Here is a 25,900-nt window from a genome sequence, read left to right as displayed (position 1 = left end):
CAGCCACAACATTCCCCTAAGCTAAAACTAATCCAGGGCAAGGCCCTCACTCTCTTCAATTCTGTGAAGGCTGAGAAAGGTGGGAAACTGCAGAAAAAAAAAAAATTGATGCTAGCAGAGGTCAGCTCATGAGGTTTAAGGAAAGAAGCCATCTTCATAACATCAAAGTTCAAGATGAAGCAGCAAGTGCTGGACACAAAAAGAATATCACCACATGCTTCTACTTACATAAACATTTTTTAAATTGTAAAATTAAACTAAGAGTGTTTAGGAACATATACTTATGTGATGAAACTATAAAGAACTACAAGAAAGTGATTAAAATGGAATCCAGGACAGTGGTTACCCTCTGGGGGAGGAAAGGCACAAAGAGGTCTCTCAGGTGCTGGTAATGTTTCTGGACCAGGTAACAGCTATGCAGCTATTTACATAGTGATAAGTCATTAAGTTGTATATTTGTATACTTTTCTGGGTGCACATTTCATGCTACTCTAAAAAATTTCAATATTGAACAAATTGTGAGTGAAAAAATGAGAAAGTATGACTTTTTACACATTTTAAATCTCTTCAAAACAAAACTTAGATTGAAAGAAAAGCAACAAAACAAGAACTGTATTATGTACCACAAGTCTGGAAAAACAGTTTATTATTCAAGTAATAATAAAGAAATCTAAAGAAAAAACATGGGTCAATATTTTAAAAATTGATAATGTAGAGTCCTGGGATAGAGCCCCGTATCGGGCTCTCTGCTCAGTGGGGAGCCTACTTCCTCCTCTCTCTCTGCCTGCCTCTCTGCCTACTTGTGATCTCTGTCTGTCTAATAAATAAATAAAATCTTTAAAAAAATTGGTAATGTAACTAGCATTTAGAAAATACAAATGAAACAATTCTAAATTTTATGCCTATTAAATTAAATTACACACTACAGATAGGATATAGGTAAAGATTTTCATTCACTGGTAACCATGAAAATGGACTTCACTATTTCTAAAGAACTGTCTGATGTATTTCAAGCAATTTTCTTTTCTGGGAATGTATTTATAAAAAATGATAATTTCACTTATGGTTTGTCTCCCTCCCAATCCCATCTTGTTTCATTTATTCTTCTTCTACCCACTGGAGGGTATGTGATTTGGTGAGTGCTATGAAGTGTGTAAACCTGGTGATTCACAGACCTGTACCCCTGGGGATAAAAATATATGTTTATAAAAAATAAAAAATTTAAAAAAAAATGATAATTTCAAAAATCACATCTAAAATAATTCTTACCTGGCTTGAGAATTTTGGGGATCTATATTTAATAGAGCTGTAAAATCTTGTATGGCTGAAATCCAGTTTTCATTTTCATAGTAAAACATCCCACGTTTTAATAACGCATCTGTTCTTTTGGGATCATAAAAAATACACTACATGGTGGATAGAGAGGATGCACAAAACATATCACATAATGAAAAAACAAAAAACACAAGTATATAATCTCATAGTAAATTAAATGGACTACAACTACATGTTTTTCAACTTGAGATTACATAAAAGCGAACTACTTTAAGATGCCTAAACTTTCAAATTTCCATTTAAAGACAACGTCTTTAGGGGTGCCCAGGTGACACAGTCCATTCAGCATCTGACTCTTGTTGTTGCTCAGGTCATGATCTCAGGGCTGTGAGTTCCAGTTCCAAGTGGGACACTCTCTCTGTCTCTCTCCCTTTCAAATAAATAAATTTTTAAAGACGATGTCTTTAGGAAGAGCATTTATCATCAAATTCTAAAAACGGGAGGTTTTCTGAGGGAGGAAAAAAAAAAACAGCATATATAAGAAGCCAAGGACTTTTTTGCCAGCTGAAATTTTAACTGATAAAACTTCTTTGGGGTGCCTGGGTGGCTCAGTCAGTTAAGTGTCCGACTTCTGATTTCGGCTCAGGTCATGATCTCAGGGTCTGAGACCAAGCCCTAGACCAGGCTCCACACTCTGTACAGAGTCTGCTTAGCACTCTCTCTCTCCCCTCTCCCTCTGCCCCTCCCCCTGCTCTCTTGCTTTCCTTCTCTCTCTCAAATAAATAAAATCTTTTTGATAATAGAGCACAGCATTTATCCCAATTAAAGATGTTACGTATTAGACTGCATCAAGGTTGACTCAATCAAATCAAATATGTATTAATCTAGTCCCTAAAATGGTGAAATGAAATAAATTGGTCTTGGTTTATTTATTTCACATTGACATACAAGGCGAGAGCAAAGAGATAAAATCATTGTATACTCTATTATAAACTCATTGCCTATATAGTGATATGGGTGCGGGAGGGAAAGCAGAAGGACTACTAAGTATTTTTAAAACAGAGGGAAAAAAAAACCCGAAAAATTTTGTAGCTGGTTTGACCTCAAGTGCTTATATTAGTCAATGCAAGGAGTAAATGAATAGGAGTAGGTATCTGATAATTTCAATATTTTCAAAAGAGACTTTTGGTCACTTCTAAAGTAGAAGTTAAATATTAATAAATTAAAACGTTCTCTTGAAGCAAAAGAATATCACATATGTGGTTATCATGGATTAAGAAACAGGGCAGTTGGGAACATAGAAAGCTAAATTATTTCAATAACCTCTAAATTCTCAATTGTACTACAAACTAGAATTTAAAGTGAAGTAAGGAGATGAGTACAATTCTGTTGCAATCAGGGGAATATTTTGCCTGACTCTAGCCTCAAAGTATAGTTCGACTGAAAGTTTACTTCTTCAAGGGAATTCCCTGATATTCCCCAATATAAATATATAATTAAATATCCATTTACCCACCCCCCATCATCTGTATTTCCTTCATGGCACTCATCATAAATTATAACTATGCATTTATGTATGTATTTATGTCTTTAATATCTGTCCTTTAAACTATAGGCTCCATGTTGGCAAGAAACATAATTGTTTTATTCACCAACATTTGTCTACTACATTGTACAGCACCTTAGTCAATAAATATTTGAGTGAATGAATGAATGAGCCAATGAGCACAGCTTCCTTAAGATCAGAGAGATTTGCTGCAGAAGAGAATCAGCCATATCTCAAGAGTAAGAAGGGGAAAATCATTTTCTCTTTTGCTTGAAGGGAGGAAGCAATTTTCAAAAGTTTCTCTAACCACTGTTTCATGTTTCAAGAGGAGAAAGCTAGAAAAGTCACGCACCCTCCCTCCCAGAGTTGTCTCAATGCTCCCACATGCAACTCTTTGACATAAATTCATTCATTCACTAATAATTTTAAAAAATTATTGACATAGTGTTAATATCAATTCCAGTACTGAGCACTCTGGGTCCTAACATATAAAAAATTAGTTTTGATTATATAACATATATGAAACAATTTCAATGATTTGCTATAATATCAGAATGAGAATATCATGATCTAAAATATATAAATGTCAGCATTCTGTGTAATAGAGCTTACTCTAGAGAAGTCATCAATGGCCAGTACTTTGTTTCCTATTTCATGCATCTCACCCCTCCTGAAATATATATCGGCATCTGTGGGCTTGCATTTAATTGCCTGGGTATAGTTTAGAATTGCTAAAGTAATGTTGTTTCTTCTCCTGAAAATTTCTGCCTTTGACAAATATGCCTCTAAAGAAAATTAAAAAGATAAAATTTAGTGATACAGTCCTTTTATTACCTATGAAAATTTTAATCCCTCTCCCTCTAAAAATGTAGTCTCAAAATAATTTTTTTCTATTACTTCCTTAACTATTTCATTTAAAGCTTTTTTTTTTCCTATTTCAACAATGCAGAACATGCCCTCAAAAGCTGATAAATGCTCACTATAGTTAAAAGCATTTTCTTTCTCTCTTTTTTTTTTTTTACACTTAGTAAAATCAAGGTTTAATTGTTTCATTGGTCAAAGTCATTTTCAATTTCAATTTTAAGTACCAAAAAGTAATTTTTACCTTATTGTATATCTAAAGTGTTCTGTACTCTTTCAATGTTTAGAGTAAAACAAAAATTTATGGACTTTGGCAAAAATAGGCATAGATCAAAAAATATTTAGAAAGCTCAACTTATATTCTAGGGGCATGTTATGCATGCTGGGAATACAAAGATGAATGTGACATTTTCTCATTCCCAAAAAATTCTGTTTCCTCATCCCATTCAAGCTGGCTAGAGGATGGTACATAAAGGCAATTGTACAGATTCCATCCAACTAAGAAGTCGTGGAATACTGTAAGGCTTCAGAGATTTGTGGTCAAGAAAGGCTTTATGAAGGGGCACCTGGGTGGTTCAATGGGTTAAGCCTCTGCCTTTGACTCAGGTCATGATCTCAGGATCCTGGGATCAAGCCCCCATTGGGCTTCCCTGCTCAGCAGAGAGACTACTTCCCCCTCTCTCTCTGCCTACCTCTCTGCCTACTTGTCAAATAAATAAATAAAATCTTTTAAAAAAATAAAAAATTAAAATAAAAAATTAAAAAAAGAAAGCTTTATGAATCACTTCTATAACTAAAATTTTTAAGTTCATATCCTTCTTGTGGGATGAACAGTAAGGAACAAATTTATTGTAATATACACAAGAACATTAACATTTCAAAGCATGTATTTTGAAAACAGTATAGGATCATACAAGTCCAATATATACAATATCAAGAGTAAATTTAACTTTTAAAAGCTACAATCATTTTTGGAGACTTTTTTCTGTTAACTCATATATATTTATAACAACACTAAATGACCAAAACTTAGGTAAAGAAATAAATAATACAACTGCCTAGACAACCCACCTCCATTATTTTTATTGTATTTATTTATATAATTCAAATCATCCAAAGCTTCATTAATTTTGTCTTGAAAAAGATAAATGAAATGTCGGTGCCAGTAGGCATTGAGAAACAACGGCTCCAAAAATATAGCCTAGAAAATATATGTATACATTCAAATAAGTTGTTTTATTAAAGGAAGTCATACTATCAAATAAATTTTGCAAATTTATTTTTCCCAGTGTCTTTCTATGTATATAGTATAAAATGATACCTCCCAATCTGACAAAATATAGTGGTTTTAATATCAATTATTGAAAATGCCAAATTTATAATTTCATAATCCCACATGTATACTAAAATATTTGTGTTTCAAAATTTAGTAGAAAGTATCATATAATTTACATAGAGGGTTATATAAATTACATAGAGGATTATAATGATCAATATAAGTATAAATTGTTAATATTGTTATTTCAATTAAATAAGACTTACTTCCTGCAGATCTTTCATAGCACTCTGTAACTTTCCTAGTTTCCTATAAATAGCTCCACGCCTACAATATGCAAATGCAGGGTATTTTTTCTTAGCATTTATTTCTTTAGTCAGGATCTCCACTTCGGATTCGTAATGTTTAATAAGTTCTGGAGAAAGACAAGACTCCAAAGAATCACTCAATTCTATTTTGGGTGGTTCTTTTATTCTTTCAGATGAGGCTTTCTGGATAGATATTTTAACAACTTTCTTTTTTGTGGTCGTCTTCTGATTTTTATGATGAGAGAACATATCAAGAGCCCACATTCGAGGGTCACAGTTTTCTGGAATTCCTCCCTTACTTTGGACAAATTCGTCAAAATTTAAACATATAGGTAGACTGGGACAAGGAAGTTTACGTTCATATAATGGAACTTTGAGTAAATATTTCTTCTGTCCAGGAAGGATTCCGTGAGATGTTGATCTAGTTATTAAAAGAGTGATTTTTAAATCATACAAATATAATTATTTTTATAATCAATAAATCAATTCAGCCACACATTAAATTACTTTTTTCTATTATTAAAATAAAATTATACACTATTTTTATGCAAACTAAGTTAAAAGAGTGATTTTTAAATCATACAAATATAATTATTTTTATAATCAATAAATCAATTCAGCCACACATTAAAGTACTTTTTTCTATTATTAAAATAAAATTATACACTATTTTTATGCAAACTAAGTCCTCCTGTTCTTTCATCAAAATTGTAACACCATATGAAGAATTTATTTATGAAAGCAGAAGATTGTTATCTAAAGATGTGGCCTTCTTACAGTACTGAAATAAGGTGTTGATGCTCCTTTCAGATTTAATTTATACCCCTGTTCCCCCCGACAACAGAAATTCAATGAGGAATTGAGAAGGTAAACTGATGTCATATAGGAAATGCCATCCAAGAGGTTGGAGAGCACAGGAACTTGAGGAAATGGGAAGAAGGAAAGATTTGACTAGACAGTAAACTACCAAATTAACATCCCAGTCTTCACCTTTGTTATGTAGACTATGATACTTTGCTTTCAATAGACATTGCCACCTCTACAGTCATCTCTACCCTCCTCTACTTTGCCCTCTGCCCAAGAGACTAGTCTGTAAAGACTACATCCATGAGATCCTTTGTTCTCTGTCTTCTAACTGATGTCCAAATAGAAATCCTGAAGAGGAAAAGAGGAGAGCGAAGTCAAGGTATTTATTCCTCTGGCTCCCTCCTGAAGGGTCACCTCAAACTGGCTGTAATCTTTGACCAAAGATCACTACTTTTTTTAGGGAAACACTTTCTACACAATTCCTCTTGAAGGTTCTAGTAATCATTCCTACTTTTTGTCCTCTCAGTCTTAGGGATAGAAAATGGCTCTGTTGTTTTTGACCCAAGGATACTACAATATCATGGTATAATTTGTACCTGGCTGATAAAATAATTAGCACCAGAGGTAGACTCGGGAAATACACACACAGAAGGATCCTAGGATAAACTTCCTGCCAGGATAAAATAGGACACAAATAATACATGGTAGGTGGTGTTATCAAAGCTCCTCAAATTATCACCAGTGTTAGCAGGGATGGTGTTCAGGTGGAAGGCAAGGAATTAGGAAATCAAGTAGCTACCAATACTCACAGGGACAACAGTAATGATTACAAAAACTGTGGAATCATTTTACTTCGGACCAAAAGAGAAGAGCAGTACCTATTAAATACTCAAATTCCCTAAACCTTGTATACCAAGGTAATGAAACTTCTAAGAAAGGAGTAGGGAACTGAAATATAGGATGTGAATATTTGAGCAAGCATGAATGAGGCTGACAATTTTGAATCTCCAAATTCCATTCATCTTCTCTTGATAGAAGAGATTAGTTGAGGGACAGTCAAATTCCCTCATCTGAGAAACTCAAACCTCTCCCATATAATTATTTCGATGACTACACTGAGACATTGGTTCATACGCTCTATCAAATATACTTAGGCACACCCAAAATCACGCAGCTGGGACCTCCTGAACCCTCTCATGGAGCTACAGCTACTACCCATCAGCTTCCTACATACCTCCTCCACATAGGTGGTCTTGGATCCGTAGCTGTTAGCTCTAGCCAATGCAGCCTTGTTAGAATATCCTACCATACTCTGAGTGATCCCCAAACTTTAGCATCAGTCACCTGGAAGACTTGTTAAATACAGATTTCTGATGTAGATTTTTAGCCAGATTTGGTAGACAGACATTTTTTTTCAAGAATTATTTATTTTAAAAAGAGAGAGAGAGGAGGAGGAGGGGCAGAGGTAGAGAATATCCAATCACACTCCTGCTGAGTATAGAGCCCAGTGTGGGGTTTGATCTCAAGACCCATGAGACAGGGCCTGAGCCACAACCAAGCATACCATGCCTAACCAACTGAGCCACCCAGGTGCCCCAGACAAAACTTGAAGTTACAGGGATCTGTGGTAATAACTAAATGACTGCAGGTCCTCAGAAAGTAAGGTAGATGGGCACCCGGCTAAGGTGTTTTTTGACTTAAATGTATGAAAAACCATTAGGTCTTCTGGGAATAAGCCTAACCAGCCATAATGGGGTTTTACAACCTCTTATGCAGCTCTCACACCCTAGCCAGCTCATACCTAAAATCTCTCACCTGACAGGCAAGCCAGACTGGGTCCTGTTGAGGAAGGATCTTGCAATGTGGTCTTGATGTTTTTAATGATTTGTTCCCAAAAGTTTCAAAAGTTCTAGGAAAAAGGAAACACCCAAGCCTCCTGGGAATTATTAGATACCCTAAACTTATGCTGATCCAGATACCCATTGTAAATGCCACTAAAGTCCAGAGCCAAATTAGGAAATTATGAAGATCAAGTGATATAAAGGATCTTGGCCTAAAACCATCTAATGAAATCTAGTGAGACATGGACCCATCCTGAGATAAATTCCTTAGTTCCAGAATGTGTAGTAGGAATGAATCAACTTAATAACTGCATAAACTATACACTGAAGAAGATAATAGTAGTAAGGATCAAGTGGAAATCTCTATAACTGCCCCAATTCCATCCTATACCACCATCCACCAAGCTAGTATATCCAAAGCAATACCAGACCATAAGGGAAATTACAGATTAACAGCACAAGAAAAATATGTCATCTCCTGCTTGTGAGGGAAATAAATTCTGCCTCTTTGGGGGGAGGGGGTGGCAATAACAGCAGCAAGATGGGCCAAGAAAATCAGACCTGAGACTACCGATTCACTTTCAGCAGCTAGTCAAGTTTGGAAGTTTTGATAGTGGAAGTCAGGACCATGGCCAGTTATTCTAGAAAGTGAAGAAGGTAATGCATTCACAGAAATCAGAGAGCCAATAGGAAAAAGGCTGGCCTGGATCTCAGATCAAGTATGTTACTCAGTCCTGGAAGAGAGAACACTGGCAGAGATCTGAGAAGCTAACAGTTTACAGAAGTCCAGGCAATGAATACAAGGGAGTCAATGTGGGCCAGGAGCCATCAACAAACACAGCTTCCTGCTGTATCCGTGAGCTAAAACTCTGCCAGTTGCTCACTGGCTGGTCCACAAATACTGGGCTCAGAAACCAAAGCAGAGGGGAATTTCCAGAGAAATGGTGAAGGAACAAAGTTTCTGCAGACACATGGCATCCTTCCGTGACCTAGATGAAGGGGCAAGCAATAGGGGTAACCTATAGTAAAGGGACTGATGGAAAACACATGAGTCTGGGTTTTTAATCAGCTCAAATACACTTTGGCATGAGTTACTTTTCACAGTCAAGCTCTGGCTTGATATATGAGTGTATACACACAGTCTTCTTCTAACCATTCAAGGGAGCCAGCAAGAATGAGTATAATTAAATAAGCGTAAAGGTCAGATATAAAATGGTAAGGATAATTCTGTGTTAAGTACATTAAGATTAGTGGGAAAAGATCTCAAACTATAGGAATAAGATTATTTTTTAACGTTTTCTCCATAAACTTGTTTTAAAATAACAATTATTTCACAGCTACAATTTTGCACTAAATTAATTTAGATTAAGATTTTTCTAAAAAGAAGTTAGGCAAGCTATACTAATCTATTATCCTAGACAAATACTCCCATAGTTGGTTTTATTGCCTCTACCAAAAGGCGCATCCTATTACCTCTGTTGGCAATACATACAAATTTCAAATCCAGTTGTTAAAAGGCAAATAAGTCTCTTTAAATGGTGAAACTTTATAATCAAAGTGATAATCAGTATGCAGTAAAATACTATACCAAAATAGTGTTTCACCTGCTTATATCCTTTCTAGAGATAGAAGTAGAGATAGAAGTCACTTAGGTCATGGCCAAAATGGTGCAGTGTTGTATACTCTCTAGGACAGTGAAGATTCATATGCTTTGAAATCAGCAAATGTTTAAAAAATGCATAAGCAAATGTCTGGTTCTTGTCAAAACATTTGTCAACTTAGGAAACACCTATCTGAAGTCTTCTAAAGATGAGCTAACAAAAACAGCTCCACATTTTTTTGCAGGGAAAACTCAAGCATAAGTAGCATGTAGAAACTCAGGACTTAAACGGCATATCCTCCCCCAGGGTTAGTCTCTGTTCCACTCTCTCACTGATGCTTACATAGGCTGTTCCCAAGGCTTTCCAGGGACAGTAAGTCACCACACCAAAACATCATTAATTTAACCCTTTTTCAGAACCAGCAAGTTTTTATAATAATGAAGTAAACAAAACACTTATGACTCTCTCATGAAAGGAAAGTCTTTACTTTTCAAAGGGAATAAATTTAATGAATTTTGTCATCTGAGGTTATCTAAAGAGAAATAAACCCAGAGCTTTTTGCAAACTATTTTGCGCAACCCTTCAGTTATAAGAAAGTTGCGCTCTGAACACTTAAATATGAGCATACCTGGAACTTCCATTGCTGTCATCTTAGGTCCATGCACCTTGGTTTAAAGAGTTATTTATTTACTTTAGATAGACAGAGAGAGAGAGAGAGAGATTGCACAAAAACAGGGGGTGAGGGAAAATCTTAGGCAGAATCCCTGCTAAGTGGGGAGCCCAGCACTGGGCTCCATCTTGCACCCCTGAGATCATGACCTGAGCAGAAATCAGAAGCTGAATGCTCAACCACTGAGCCACCCAGGTGTCCCATGTCCTAGCACATTTTTAAACATGCTAGATACTATCACTTTTAAATAAGGAGAAAAATTAATTATTTCTATGAGTTGATCCCTGAATAAGGGCTCACACAGCATAAAAAAGTTGATTTAGATTATTCAATTCATTAAGTTCAAATTTGAAAACAGTTGAATTTCAGCAATTTAATTGAACTTTTTAATGAGTGATATTTGTTTTGAGCAGAGGTGGTTTTTTGGTGTTAAATTACTTCCAAAAAATAACTTAGCAGATTTTATTTCTTTCCATTGAAAGATTTCATTTAACTATCAAATTGACTTAGTTTTACTTCATGTCCTTAAGTCAGCCTCAACTTTAAAATATAGTTTAAACCAGTCATATATTTATACTATTGAATACCCATATACTAAAATGTAGGGAATTCTCCTTTAGCTAAGACTTTAACATATTTTCAATGGTGAATAAAATAACAACTTCAGTTAGTGAAATTACAAGATTAAGGCCAAAACCAGAATACATTTCATAAACTTTAACAAGTATTGATTAAACAAGACCTTTTAAGCACTTTTGGAGGCTTGGATAATTCATCGTACACAGCTGTAAGTTTACTGTGCTTCAATCTTTTCTTCAGTCTCGTCTTCTTTTTCTTGGGATAAACGATGTAACTGATGCCAGCTTTTTTAGATGCTTCAATGAGAGAGAGAGACATATCTCTCAAATTGCTTCTGTCTTGAATGTTATCTAAGATGGTATCTATATTTTCTTTCTCAGGGGGTTCTTCAGTTTGATTTTGCTGAGCCGTCCAATCCTCCAACTGCTTTGCTTTCTGAAATACAATGTCTTTTATATTGCTTTGCATGTCATCCTTAATCTCTATTGGCGTTGTGGCCTCCTCCTCCTTCTTCAATTCAACTGCAGATTTTACTCTCTTATGAGCAAGGAAACAAAGATAGAAAAACTTAAAATCAATTTAGTTGCTAGATGCTTTAAACTAATTCAGTTACAATTATTATTCATGTAGTTTGGTCACTTACTGAAAATTTTAAATTGTATTCTTGATGTTTTGTTTTGTTTTGTTTTTTTAAGATTTTATTTTTTTATTTATTTGTAAGAGAGAGAGAGTGAGAGCGAGCACAGGCAGACAGAGTGGAAGGCAGAGTCAGAGGGAGAAGCAGGCTCCCTTCTGAGCAAGGAGCCCGATGTGGGACTTGATCCCAGGACGCTGGGATCATGACCTGAGCCGAAGGCAGCTGCTTAACCAACTGAGCCACCCAGGCGTCCCTATTCTTGATGTTTTTCAAAGTCAGCTTATAAAGTTAATAATAGGTTGGTTAAAGCAAAGTACAATAGTTTGGTTATGTGCCATTTTGTTAGCTACATAAAAATAACACTATAAAGTAGATATACATTAACTGTTTTTATATAAACTGTTATTTTATATATTCTTAATTAAAAGAGAATGCTCTTTACATATTCAAATAAAGTACATATTCTTTTAACTAAAAATTTGGTAGAATGGGTAAAAAATATTAAAGTGCTTTATCCTATAAAACCAATTTGTGGGCCTATTTTCAAAAGCATTTTAACAACATTGAATTTCTATACAACAGTATTAAAGTATCTTCTAAAATAATTTTCAATACTTATAAGCTTAAGAACAGAATTCCAGCCTAATATTTCTTTTATCTAATCATCAGAGAATCAACTTTACTTTTAATATCAATATAATAAGATACCAACAATTATAAATAATTTGCAATAACCATGTATTAGTATTTGAAATTCTGAAAACTAATTATTAATAAGAGATTAGTTCCAATCCTTTGATATAGCATTTCCAGCTTATTGAGCCACTATCAATAACTTAACTGCATTTAAGTTTGTTAATAAATAATAATTTGCTATACAAATGTTTTTCTTTATTGTGAAGTTAGGCCCAAATTCCAAACATAACAATTTCACACAAGCTAGTTGTATTCTTTAAGATACCCTAAAGTATAATAGAAATATTGACCCTCTATAACTTACCATACCTCCCCCATCTCAAGAAACTATATGTAACTCACTACATAATTAAAATAGAGAATAGGGTTATACATAGACTATAGAATATATGTATGTATAATATAGGTATATATCAAGAAATACAGACACATATGTATGAAAGTGTGATTATATATAATCAATCTGAGGAAAACATGTGCCTGAAAAAGAAGTAGAACATAAGATACTCATATTTCCCCTTGCTGACTATATATGAATTACACAGAGAGGCCATATGCAGCTCTGTCAAACACTCAGGAAGGAACCACTGACAGAATCTATAATTATAAAGCAGAGCAGAGTGGGTTTGGGGTTCTTTCCCACCTTTACTAAAATATTATGCAAAATATTATATAATGTTATGTTATATTTCATAATACTATGTAATATTTGGGTTTGGGGTTCTTTCCCACCTTTATGGAAATATTATGTAAATATTACATAATATTATATTATATTACATAATATTATATAATAAAAATATTACAAAAAACATATGTAAGTTTAAGGTATACAATGTGATATGATACATGTATATATTGTGAAATGGTTACTACAATAAGGTTAATTAACACCTCCATCCCCTCACATAATTACTATTGTTTTTGTGTGGTGATAGCACTTAAGATTTATTCTCTTTACAACTTTCAAGTATATACAGTGTTGTTATAGTCACCATGCTGTACATAAGAACCCCATAATATATGTGTCCTATAACTGAAAGTTTGTACCCTCTGACCAACATCTCAATCCTCTCCTTTCCACTGTAGCCCCACTGCCCATTCTATGTTTCTGTAAGTTCAGCTTTTTTAGATCTCTCATATAAATGAGAACAGAAAGTATTTGTATTTCTCTGTCATGTTGCATAGTGTCCTAGGGTCCAGCGATGTACTAACAAAAGGTAAAATTTCCTTCTTTTTTATAGTTATATTCCATTATTTATATATGTGTATTTAACATACACACACACACACACACACACACACACACACGCACTACAAGAAAAGAGAACTGTAGCCCAATATCCCTGATTAATAAAACTGGAAAATACTAGCAAATGTAATTCAACAGCACATTAAAAGGATCATACAAAATTGGTCATATGGGATTTATCCCTCAGATGCAAAGATGATTCAACATCACAAATCAATAAATGTGACATATCATATCAACAGAATGAAAGATAGAGACCATGTATGATTGTTTTAATAGATATAGATAAAGCATTTGACAAAATTCAACATTCTTACATGATAAAAACTCTTAACAGATTTGGTATAGAAGGGATATACCTCAACATAATAAGGTCCATACATGACAAACCCACAGCTAAAATTAGGATCAGCAGTAAAAGACTGAAAACTTTCCTGCTAAGATCAGGAACAAAAATACTCACTCTTGCTACTTAGTATTGGAAGTCTTAGCCAAAGCAATCTGGAAAACAGGCACCCAAATTAGAAAGAAAGTAGTAAAAACTGTCTCAATTTTACTTGCAAATGACATAATCTTATATAGACAAAACTCCAAAGACTTGACTCTATTAGAACTAATCAATGAATTCGGTAAACTTGTAGGTTACAAAATCAACATACAAGTCAGTTGCATTTCTCTACACTAACAGTGAATTATCTGAAAAAGAAATGAAGAAACTCCATTTATAATAGCATCTAAAATAATAAAATTAGTTAGGAATAAATTTACTCAAAGAGGTGAAGGATTTGTATACTGAATTAGAATACAATGATGAAAGTGAGGAAGACACAAATAAATGAAAGATATTTCATCCTTACTAATCAGAAATATTAGTCTTTTAAAATGTCCACACTACCAAAGCCATTAATAGATTCAATACAATCCCTAACAAAATTCCACTTTTCACAGAAATAGCAAAAATAATCCTAAAATTCATATGGAACCACAAAAGACACCGAATAGTCAAAGCATTCCTGAGAAAGAACAAAGGTGGAGGTTTCACAATTCCAAAATTCGAATTTTATTACAAAACTATAGTAATCAAAACAGTATGATACTGGCATAAAAACAAACACATAGACTAGCAGAACAGAATCAAGAGTCTAGAAATACCCCCTGCATATATGGTCAACTAATATTTGACAAAGAAGCCAAAATACTCAATGAGGAAATGACAGTCCCCAATAAATTATGTTGAGAGAACTGGATATTCAAATGCAAAAGAATGAAATTTCCTATTTCACAATATTCACAAAAATTAATTCAAAATAAAGATTTAAATTTTAATTCTTAAACAATAAAATTACTATAAGAAGACACAGGGAAAAGCTCTTTGATATTGGCCATGGTGATGCTTTTTTTGCTATAACACCAAAAGTACAAACAGCAAAAGCAAAAATAAGCAATTGGGACTACATCAAGCTAAAAAGCTTCCGCACAGCAAAATAAACAATCAGCAAAATGAAAAGGCAACCTATAAAATGGGGAAAATATTTGCAAACCATTTATTTGATAAGGGATTAATATCCAAAATACATAAGGAATTCTTATAACTCAATAGGAAAAAAATTTAAAAATCCAACTAAAAAATGGTCAGGGAAACTGAATAGGGATTTGTTTTCAAAAGACATACAAATGTTCAATGGGTGTTCATAAAAAGATGTTCAACATCACTGATCATCAGGGAAATGCAACTCAAAATCACAATGAGGGGGCACCTGGGTGTCTCAAATCGGTTAAGTGTCTGCACTTAGCTCAAGTCATGATCTCAGGGTCCTGTGATAGAGCCCTGCATCAGGCTCCCTGCTCAGCAGCTTCTCCCTCTGTTCTCTGCTCTCGCTCTTTCTTGCTATCTCTGTCTCTGTCTCTCTCTTTCCCTCTCTCTCTCTCAAATAAATAAAATTTTAAAAAATAACACACAGGGGCGCCTGGGTGGCTCAGTGGATTGAGCTGCTGCCTTCGGCTCAGGTCATGATCTCAGAGTCCTGGGATTGAGCCCTGCATCGGGCTCTCTGCTCAGCAGGGAGCCTGCTTCCCCCTCTGTCTCTGCCTGCCTCTCTGCCTACTTGTGGTCTCTCTCTCTGTCAAATAAAATAAATTAAATTTAAAAAATAATAATAATAACACACACACAGAGTGAGAAATCACCTCAAACCTGTTAGGATGGCTATTATAGGGAGGGGTTCCCATCCAAGACGACAACACAGCAAAACCCTGAACTAATTTTCTCCACAGAACACACCTAATTATACCTTTTTACAGAATAATTTCTCCTGAAGAACTGAAGGTCATCTGAACAGCTTCTGAGTAATCAAAGACAGAATAACAAAAAAAGAATAGCAAGAGAGATAGAGACATGGTAACGGAGGGACCCTCCACCCCTGATCCCGCAAACAGCAGTGGAGAGGGATAATACTGAGGAACTGGAAACAGATTCAACTGTCCTTGGACACAGTTTTAAAAAAAAAAAAAAAGAAAGAAAGAAAGAAAGCCATGGTTTATTTTTTTTAAGATTTTAATTATTTGATAGAGATCACAAGTAGGCAGAGAGACAGGCAGAGAGAGAGCAGGGGAGCAGGCTCCCCACTGAGCAGATAGCCTGATGTGGGGCTCAATCCCAGGACTCTGAGATCATGACCTGAGCTGAAGGCAGAGGCTTTAACCCATTGAGCCATCCAGGCTCCCCAAAAGCCATGGTTTAAAAGAGCAACTAGCATATAAGACAACATTGGAACTCTGCCAAATGGAGGAGGAGATTTGGCAAGTTCTCCAGTCAGAGGAACTAGAGAACAACACAGTTTCCATCCATCCTCCACCTTAAAAGCCAATCCAGGAGCAGAGTCTGGATACCATAACTGATGAGTCCCGTCATTACAGTGAGCTTATTATCTCAGTAAGCCCAAGGTCCACAAGTCAACACCAGCTCCTGTGGTGCTAGGGAACAAAAAATAAACCAGGATTTTTGTTTGTTTTAGGTTTTTTTTTTCATTAATTTTTATCTTTTTATCATTTTTTATTTGTCTCAGTTTGCTTTTATTTTTGTCCTTTTGGGGTTTTTTCCTTCTTTTTTTCTTCTCTCTTCTTTTTTCTTTTGTTATTTTATTATTATTTTCTTCTTTCTGTAAAAAGCCATGGTTTAAAAGAACAACTGGCATATATAGTCACAGATACAGCCAGCCAGCAAAAGCCACCAACCATACAGAGTCAACACAGGGAACACTGTACACAAGACCACTCCTTCAAGTTTAGAAGTAGCTGTTCCATCTAGTCCATAGAAACAAAGGAAGAAAGTCAAGCAAAATGGGGAGACAGAGGAATATGCTCCAAAAGAAAGAACAACAACAACAACAACAAAACCTCTGAAAAATAAATAAATGAAACAGAGATAAGTAATATGCCTGATGAAGAATTTAAAGAAATGATCCTGGGGCACCTGAGTGTCCCAGTTGTTAAGCCTCTGCCTTCAGTTCAGGTCACGATCCCAGCATCCTGGGATAGAGCCCTGCATCAGGCTCCCTGCTCAACGGGAAGCCTGCTTCTCCCTCTCCCACTCCCCCTGCTTGTGTCCCCTCATTTGCTGTGTCTCTCTCTGTCAAATAAATAAGTAAAATCTTTAAAAAAAAAAAAAGACATAAGAATATTATGAATAAAAAGATGTAAAATATAGCAACTTATGCATAAAATGTACAGGAGGGAGTAAAAGGGGAAAAGAAAGATGTTATTTTTTCTGTTTTTTGTTTGTTTAGGTTTTTTTGTTGTTGTTGCTTTTCCAGAATGTGCTTGAAATTAAATGGCCATCAAATTTGTATAAACTGCTACTTACTTTGGGTATTATATATGAACCTAATGGTAACCACAAACCCAAAACCTGTAACAGATACACAAAAAACAAAGAAGTAGAATAGCTAGTATAAAAAAGACAAGGGATACAAGTGCTGCCAAAGCTATGGGGAAAAGGGAAAATTGTATACTATTGATGGAAATGTAAATTGGTATAGCCACAGCAGAAAACAGTATGGAGGTTCCTCAAAGAGTTAAAACTAGAACTACCCAAATCCAATCCCACTTCTGGGTACACACCCAGAATATAGCAAAGGAAACAAAGTCAGGATCTTAAAGAGATATCTTCACGCTCTTATTTCTTATAGCATTAGTCACAATAGTTAAGATAAAGAAACAACCTAAGTGCTCATCAATGAATGAATGGATAAATACAATGTTATATATATATATATATACACACATATATATATATATATATACATATGCACACACACACAATAGAATATTATTCAGCCATTTAAAAAAAAGGATATTCTGTCTTTTGCAATAACATAGATGGACCCTGAGGATATCACGTTAAGTAAAATAAATAAGTTAAATAAGTCAGACCGTGAAAGACAAATACTACATGATCTCACTTATATGTGGCATCTTAAAAACAAAAACAACTTGTAGGTACAGAAAATAGATTGGTGCTTGCCAAAGGCCAGGAGTAGATGATGGATTAAATGGGTAATAATGGCCAAAAGGTACAAAATTCCATTATAAAATAAATAAGTACTGCAGGTGTGACTATACTTAAAATACTGTATTGTATATTTGAAACTTGCTAAGAGAGTAGAAGGTTCTCATCAAAAGAAAAAAAAAATGTGTAACTGTGTGTGGTGATAGATGTTAACTAAACTTACTTCAGTGATCATATTGCAATACATACAAATACTGAATCATTATGTTGTACACTTGAAACTAATAAAATGCTATATGTCAATTATGGGCCAATAAAAATATCTTAAGGATAGTGTGATTGTACAGGGATATAAAACAGAGGAATCAAAAGGTCAGTAAGAAAATAGAATGTCAGAAATGACATAGGAAGCAGGCTAACGTGAAGCAGGTTAAAAGCAAGTTACAAGCAAGTAAAAAAGAATTAAAAGATTTATAAGATTTCAGAGAGAAAAAAAAGCCAGAAGCTAGTTGTCAATGCCATGGAAGGTAAGAACCAGCTTCTTCAAAAAGCCTGTGGATTATTGATGCAGAGGAAAGTACATTGCATTTAGTAAGGGGGGTGTGGGTCGAAGTTCTAGTCCTGCCACTTATCACTTTCTGACCTTTGCTTTTTCACACATAAAACAAGGATAATATCTGTCTTGCCTTCCTTCTCTCAGAATGTAGTGAAGCTCAAGGCCAGACTGGAATAGTGTCCATAAAAGTGCTTTGAAATTGTGAGCCCAATACAAATGTAGGTCAATATTATAATGACTTGACTTATACCAGGTTAAGTCAAACTATGAACATAAGATACTCCCAAAAGCTACCAACAATCTCAAGTTGGCACCACCACACCAGTTTTACAGGAGCTACCAAATACACACTTGAACCCAAACTTTTCATCAATTCTCAATGAATCAACTGACTACATTATTTCAGGAAAGCAAACAAACAAACAAACAAACCATCAATAGTGACTATTACTGGAAATATAAACATTTCTCTTGAATAATAAAAACTAAGAATTATCATACCTTTAACTGTGGCAATGGTGTACTGAAACATTTTTGAATATTTTCAAAGGATGCAGATTTCCTTAGGAAAAAAAACTGAAATAATCAAATGATAAAAATTCATTGACTATAGATACTATTTGGTAAAGTAAAATATCATATGACAATTGATTAATGATAACTGCTTAGGTAAATTAATGAAGTGCAGAATGCTAATTAAAATATACATTCTAATTGATTTTGAAGTCACTGACTTCACAGAGAGGAGCAGAACTGAAAATCCATCTATTAATTAGAAAACTGGATAATAATAGAAATTATCTTATTTTTTAAAAAATTCAACTTGATACAACAAAACTCACCGAAGTGTTCTGATTGGTGCAAGTAGCACAGGTATGTATAAATCTGCCATGAATATCCTGACCCATGAATCTCCTTAGTACTGAGGCTACACTAGTGGGACATGAAGCAGCTACTGTCCTCTGAACAGTCAGCTCTAATTATGAGCATCCTCAACATTTTACTCCACCAGACCATACAAATACCATCACTTGTCATGGGAGGTATTATACTGAAAGAGCTAGGAAATACTACTTTACTAGATAGTGTAGAAAGTACAGGGGAAAAAATTGACATGTCCCATGTCCTCAACCAATATAATGGTGGAAACAGAAAGAATAGAAATAGCTGTAATCTAAAGCAGCTGTGACACTGACTAAAGATGGCATGAATGGATCCAGTGTGAAGAGAACATAGGGGAGGGAGAAATCAATTCTCAATGGGATGGGACCTCAATAGACTGGCAGGAAGAGGTAGCAGGAGGCTTGCCTGTGAATGGTAGAAACATTTCCGTAGACTGAGAAAGAGCTGAGAATATTCCAGGCCAAGGAAACAGCCTAAACAAGCCCAGAGAAATGTTAAAAGGCAGGGGATTTTAGTCTCCAAAGACTTGGGTGCAGGCAGAGTAGAGAGCATATGGAGGTGCCACAAAAGCAGAATATAATGGGAGGTAAGATAGAAAGTATAGTTGAGGCCAGGTTATAAGGCTCAGTGAAGCACCTGACTTTATTTGGGAGGTGGAATTACTCAGTTTGAGACATGAGTGACATCGGATTGGAAGAATTGGAAGAAGCAGCTACTAGAAATGAGAATTTGTGACAGGTAGGTGTGAGTAGTGTTACTACAATAGTCCAGAAAGTATAAATGGCATTCCAAACTAGAAAGGGACATTCATTGGTTCAGTAATTTTTTTATACAATGGTTACTGCTTTAGGTGATATGGATAAAACAGTGATGAAGATTGCTATGATGCCAGGTTGGTGAGGAATAAAAAAGGTGAAACACACTTAAGGATGAATACTTAGTAAGTAAAAAAGTGATCTATATTAATTAGAAACATTATCCCCTCCCCCAAAAAAGTATCACCTAACTGTATGGGGGATAAAGTAGGGGCATAGACATCTTTTTAACCTAATTAACTGACTAGAATAGGATTTGATTTGTCCCATGGCACTGAGACTGTGCCATTCAGCATCCCAAGATATCACCAAGGGGAGAAGGGGTCTGAAGGCACTAATGAAAGAAAAAATAAAACTGTTTCTTATTCGTCTCCCATAAAGTTCAAGACACATATTAAACCAGTTATATATACTTTATACTTTACTTCTTCTCTCAATTTCTCTCAATCACTATCTCTTTTCTCTCCAATTATGTTTATTACTTAATTAGCTTACTTGATTACACTACAAAGATAACCAAAGCCATGAGCATGAGTCTAATCACCACCTAGAAAATCCAGTTTTACTTTTTCATGGCCAAAACCAATCAATTGGGTCTAAACATTCACAGATATGTTTCTTGAATCATATAAGGCCTAGGCAAAGTACAAGACCAGAAATTTTCAAAATTTTAAGAAAATTATATATTCTGCTATTACTTAGTAAATAACTTCTTCTAAGCATCACAAAGACAACAAATATACTTGAAAAAGAGGATATATGTCCTCAGCAAAGATACCAGTAGTGAATGTTCTGAGGCATTTCCCTAAGGAAGCACCAAGAAATAATTTTCAGAAGTACTAGAAATAATATATCTGAGCTATTGGCAGATAAAGCAATCAACCCACAATTTAGAATAAAAATTGTACATACCTTAGTACTTCTGCTATGCTGATTTAAAATAACGACACTTTCCTTGCTTTCAGCTGAAAATCTCTCAGTTAATATTCTGCTTGTTTGAATACTCTGTAATAAAAAGATAACAGTTTTAAATTATACTTTAAAAAGCTTATGATCATTGTTACTTCATAGTGCCTTTATTACCAAAAGAGAAACGTATTGGAAAAAGTAGAATTATAGACAACACTTACCAGAAATACATCAAAAGTTCAGCTATAACAGGCTTAGTATTTAGCCCAAACCCACAATTTAGCTTTCATGTTGGCCATTAGCCAAATAGATACTTCTACCTTACTTCTGGTACTAATCTTAGAAGCAATCAATTATACCATGATCTCATAGCTTGGCATTAAATCTATTTAGTATATCAATATCAGAATTATGAATAAGACTTATTTGCATTCATTGTCAATATAGAACTATTTACTGTCAAATACAGGTAATCATTCTAAATTTTTATTGGAGTGAAAATCTCACTAAATGTTTATAATTCAAACTCCACCAAGTAAGTTATATATGTATATTTATTGTTGTAAGGGTAAACTGCTGCAATCATTACAATTATTATTAAATGTGTTATCCTTCTATCTTATAATCAGTGATTTGGCTATATAGAAACAACTAGAAGATCTAAGTTTGACATCTGGTGTATTTATGATGAATTAAATCATGCTGCTACCTTGCTTAAATGTTTAGGTCTCAAACTTGCTTAAATGTTTAGGTCTCAAACAAATAACATTTCAAATTTAAAAAATATTTATTCAGTAGAAAATTAGCTTTTAAAAAATACCATGAAATTATCATTGAGAATGGAACAGATATGGAAAAGGCTGTGGGTAATTTAGGAATCACCAGCATTGATTTTTTTTCATGTTCTATTATATTTTTATAATGTAGCTATAGTGCAGTGTAAGGTAAGACAACTATTAAAGCAGAAGGATACTTGGTCACTGTTATTCTTCAAAGATAAACTACGTGACTCACATGAGATTTTGGAACTATTTTGTCATATGTTTATACAAAATATTCAAATATGACAGAATAACAACTATTGTATATTTAAGGAAATGCTTTTAACAATAAGGACAAAAGCCTTAATACTGTATTTTGCAGATATCAAAATAGTAAAACATACTAATAATCAGTGGTCACTTTTTTCTCTTTTAGTTTCTTTTCTTTTTTTTTAAGAGAGAGATGGAGAGATAGAGAGGGGCGGAGAGAGAGGGAGAGAGAGTCTCAAGCAGACTTCATGCCCAGGGCAGAGCCCATCGTTGAGTCTCAATCTCACAACCCTGAGATCATAACCTGAGCTGAAATCAAGAATCAAATGGTTAGGGGCACCTGGGTGGCCCAGTGGGTTAAGCCACTGCCTTCAGCTCAGGTCATGATCTCAATGTCCTGGGATTGAGCCCCACATCAGGCTCTCTGCTCAGCAAGGAACCTGCTTCCCCTTCTCTCTCTGCCTGCCTCTCTGCCTACTTGTGATCCCTCTCTCTATCAAATAAATAAATAAAATATTTTTAAAAATTATTTAAACAATCAAATACTTAACTGACTGAGCCACCCAGGTGCCCCAATGGTTGCTTTTTTAAAAGAGAACATGGTTCATATGGTAGATTCTTGGAACCTACCAAGATATTGGCCAAACTAATGTGTCTTGAGAGAGAAACTATTGTTTATATGATATCTGATGTAAAAATCCTATCCTCCTGCTCTACTCCAGAGATATTGCAAAAACTGGTATTCACTCAATAAAAGTTGGGATGCAGGTAGAAATGGAACCAGTTTTGCTACTTTAAAAGCCTATTATGACTCTGCTTCTAATTATGGCAGACTAAGTAATTCTACTGAAGAAAACTAAGAAATCTACTTATACTACAAAAAAATACAATCTTCAAAGCATCAAAAAGTTAACATGATGATGAAGAAATAGTAAGCCAAAAATCTAAGAAAATTCAAGAACCTGTAAAAGTAAGCCCAATAATCAAGACGCTTTTGTTCTCATATTTACCAAAGCAACTGCAAGTCTGAGCTGCAAACTGACTTCTTGGGGCAAAGATGAGAGAAATTGAAGCCCAGAACCTACCTAAGGTATGGAGACTGATTTACTTATATATATTTACATATATGTAATATATTGTATAATATTGTACATATAAAAAATATGCAAGTATCCAAGGCTACAGGGATGCTACACCCCCAGATTAAGAGTGAATAGAAGTAGGCATGCCTTGCTGGCTTAGTCAGTAGAGCATGTGACTTGTGACCTCAAGAGATCAAGTCCTGAGCTCAAGATCCATGTTGGATGTGGAGCAAATCTCTAAAAAAAAAAAAAAAGAATCAGTGGAAGTAAACCACCTTTGTGTAGACTTTCAACCTGAGTTCCATCACAAGGGTGGCCAAAGAAACTCAGGTTTCAACCTTTGACTAAGACTATTTCTGAATCCTAAGAATCCCAGGTTCTAACAAAAAATTTCTCTGAAGAAAGAAATTGTCATTTTTGGTCTCAAATGTCTCCTAAAAGTAATGTTTTAAATATAATAATAAAAATTTAAAGACAGACAGGTACATAAAGAAATAAAATGCCAGAACAAAACAGATTTGGGAAAAAAATAAGTATTCTAAAAAGAAAAACACAAAAGTAAATTAAAAAATAGAGTAAACAAGTTTAACAGTAGCTTAGACACACCTGAAGAAAGAACTAATTGACTTGAACTATAAGATAGATCAGAAGGAAAATTATCCTGTATCCAGCATCAAGAGGAAAAAGGTACCTAATACTTATAGATTAAAGTCCCAAAAATTGAAAGAGAGAATGAGCAGAGGCAACATTTGAAGAGATAGTGATTAAAAATTCTCCATAGTTGATGAAAGACATCCAATCACATATTCAAAAATCCCAATGATTCCAAAGCATAAATTAAAAAAAAAAAAAAAATCTTCAGCTAGCCACATCATAATGAAAATAGGGAAGAAAAGAGAAAAATTTAAAAGTAGCCAGTTTGGGAGGAAGAAAGGAATCTACTCTCCTTGAAAAATATTCATATTTAAGACTTAGTTCCCAGGGGCACCTGGGTGGTTCAGTGGGTTTAAAGCTTTTGCCTTCAGCTCAGGTCATGATCCCAGTCCTGAGATTGAGCCCCGCATCAGGCTCTCTGCTCAGTGGGGAGCCTGCTCCCCCCACGACCTGCCTTTCCGTCTACTTGTGATCTCTGTCAAATAAATAAATAAAATCTTTTTTTAAAATTTAAAAAAAAGACTTATTTCCCAACAGCAACAGTGGGTGGTGAAGAATATTAGAATATCATTAGTGTGCTAAAATAAACTATCTTCAAGACACATCATACATACATATGTAAGATACATCATACATACATACATCTTGAGAGAGGTATAATCTCTCTCAAGAATGAGCTAATTAAAGACATTTGAAACAGAAAAATCAATATTTTCACTAATTGCAGACTTCCCACTTCTCTTAAAACAAATTCTAAAGTATATGTTTTAGGCAAAAAATAAAATGACTTCAGACAATGTTCTGAAATGCTAGGGGGAAAAAAAGAAAAGAAAAAAAGAAAGGGATAAGCTTATGGATAAAAATACAAGAAATATTGTATAAAATGATAACAACAATGTATTGAGGGTTTTTAAAGATAAAGATCTAAAAATATAATGAAATAAAAACATATCAAGTCAAGAAGGGGTAAATGGAATTGAAAGGTTTTAAAGTCATTGTATTTTCCTGGAAGACTACAAAGGTACTGATGAACATAAGATTGTAAGTTAAAGATGTCTATTTAGGGAAACCACCATAAGAATAAGAAATAGTATATATACTTCCAAAATAGGGATAATAAAACACAATTTATCAAAATAGTTGAAAAAGTAAAAATAAAACCAGAGTATATTGTATTTAGACCACCGATTTTTTTAAAAAAGGAACAACAAAAGTTAAATTAAGAAAAATAATAAAAGAATAAAACAAACAAAGGCAGTGTCAATAAAAAACATGAATAATATGTCAAGATAAAATTAAAAACACCAGTAATCACAATATATATAAACATGGTAAATTTACCTTTAGAACATAGGGCACACAAACCTTTGTATCTACATACCATTTCCCATTCAAAGGAAATTTTGAACAAAGGATTCTTTGAACAAAAGTCTGGTTCCAGTTGGGATGCATGAAAAGTGTCCTGGGCCATCTTTTTATGCCAGAAAGTCCTTTTGGATCTTTTTTCCTCTAGACTTTAGGTATGAATAACCACCAGCAGGGACTTACTTTTGGACCATCTTTCTAATGGGTTACTCCATCATCACCAGCTGTAACCACTCCCAATTATAAACCAATTTTAGTCCTGCTATGATTCTTATTTCTGTTCAGAAACTTCTGTCTACTCTCAATTCCCTGTACTCACATTTTCTAAATACAAACAGAGAAAAATACATGCTTCTACTTTATAAACATAGGGTTTGGAAAATATTGCACTCTTTACAGTATAATGAATAATATTTCATATTACTTGTATTGCCCCCCAGCTGGGCCATTTCCATTAGAAGAAGATACAACCAGTGGAGGCTACAGAGAGAGGAAGTTGTAGGAAACCTTCAGACCATGATGTAGTCTGACACCTGTGAAAGGGGAAGATAGAGGAAGGAGTGAGAAGGAAGAGCTTCAGATCACAAAGCAGTTCTGAGATTCAGCCAGACAGATGGAAAGTTCCTGAGCCAAAGCCTCCTGTTGAAACAATCCCACATCAAGGAGGTATGGGTCACCTCTAGCAAACCTCTTGTGCTCACTCATTGACTAGGAGAAGCCCAGAGGGAA

The 25,900-nt window shown here is 34.6% G+C and overlaps 1 protein-coding gene across 3 annotated transcripts in view; it reads right to left on the bottom strand.

Annotated features, from left to right (window-relative positions):
• TTC6 (tetratricopeptide repeat domain 6) overlaps nt 1-25,900 on the bottom strand; it is a 222,465-nt gene that overhangs the window by 56,308 nt on the left and 140,257 nt on the right. For 2 of the 3 annotated variants that reach the window (XM_059181956.1, XM_059181957.1), the window contains 7 exons: nt 21,043-21,135; nt 18,914-18,988; nt 10,928-11,301; nt 5,225-5,687; nt 4,754-4,883; nt 3,434-3,606; nt 1,270-1,406 (listed from right to left, as the gene is read on the bottom strand). In XM_059181956.1, the coding sequence (XP_059037939.1) occupies nt 1,270-1,406; nt 3,434-3,606; nt 4,754-4,883; nt 5,225-5,687; nt 10,928-11,301; nt 18,914-18,988; nt 21,043-21,135 (1,445 nt within the window). Of the gene's footprint in view, nt 1-1,269; nt 1,407-3,433; nt 3,607-4,753; nt 4,884-5,224; nt 5,688-10,927; nt 11,302-18,913; nt 18,989-21,042; nt 21,136-25,900 lie in introns of those variants that run through there. The other variant, XM_059181958.1, reaches the window with a different exon arrangement.

This window comes from Mustela lutreola, chromosome 7, assembly GCF_030435805.1.
Source record: "Mustela lutreola isolate mMusLut2 chromosome 7, mMusLut2.pri, whole genome shotgun sequence".
NCBI classification, from domain to species: Eukaryota; Metazoa; Chordata; class Mammalia; order Carnivora; family Mustelidae; genus Mustela; species Mustela lutreola.
The sequence above is the reverse complement of the archived record's forward strand: the minus strand, read 5'-3'. Positions and strand labels throughout refer to the sequence as shown.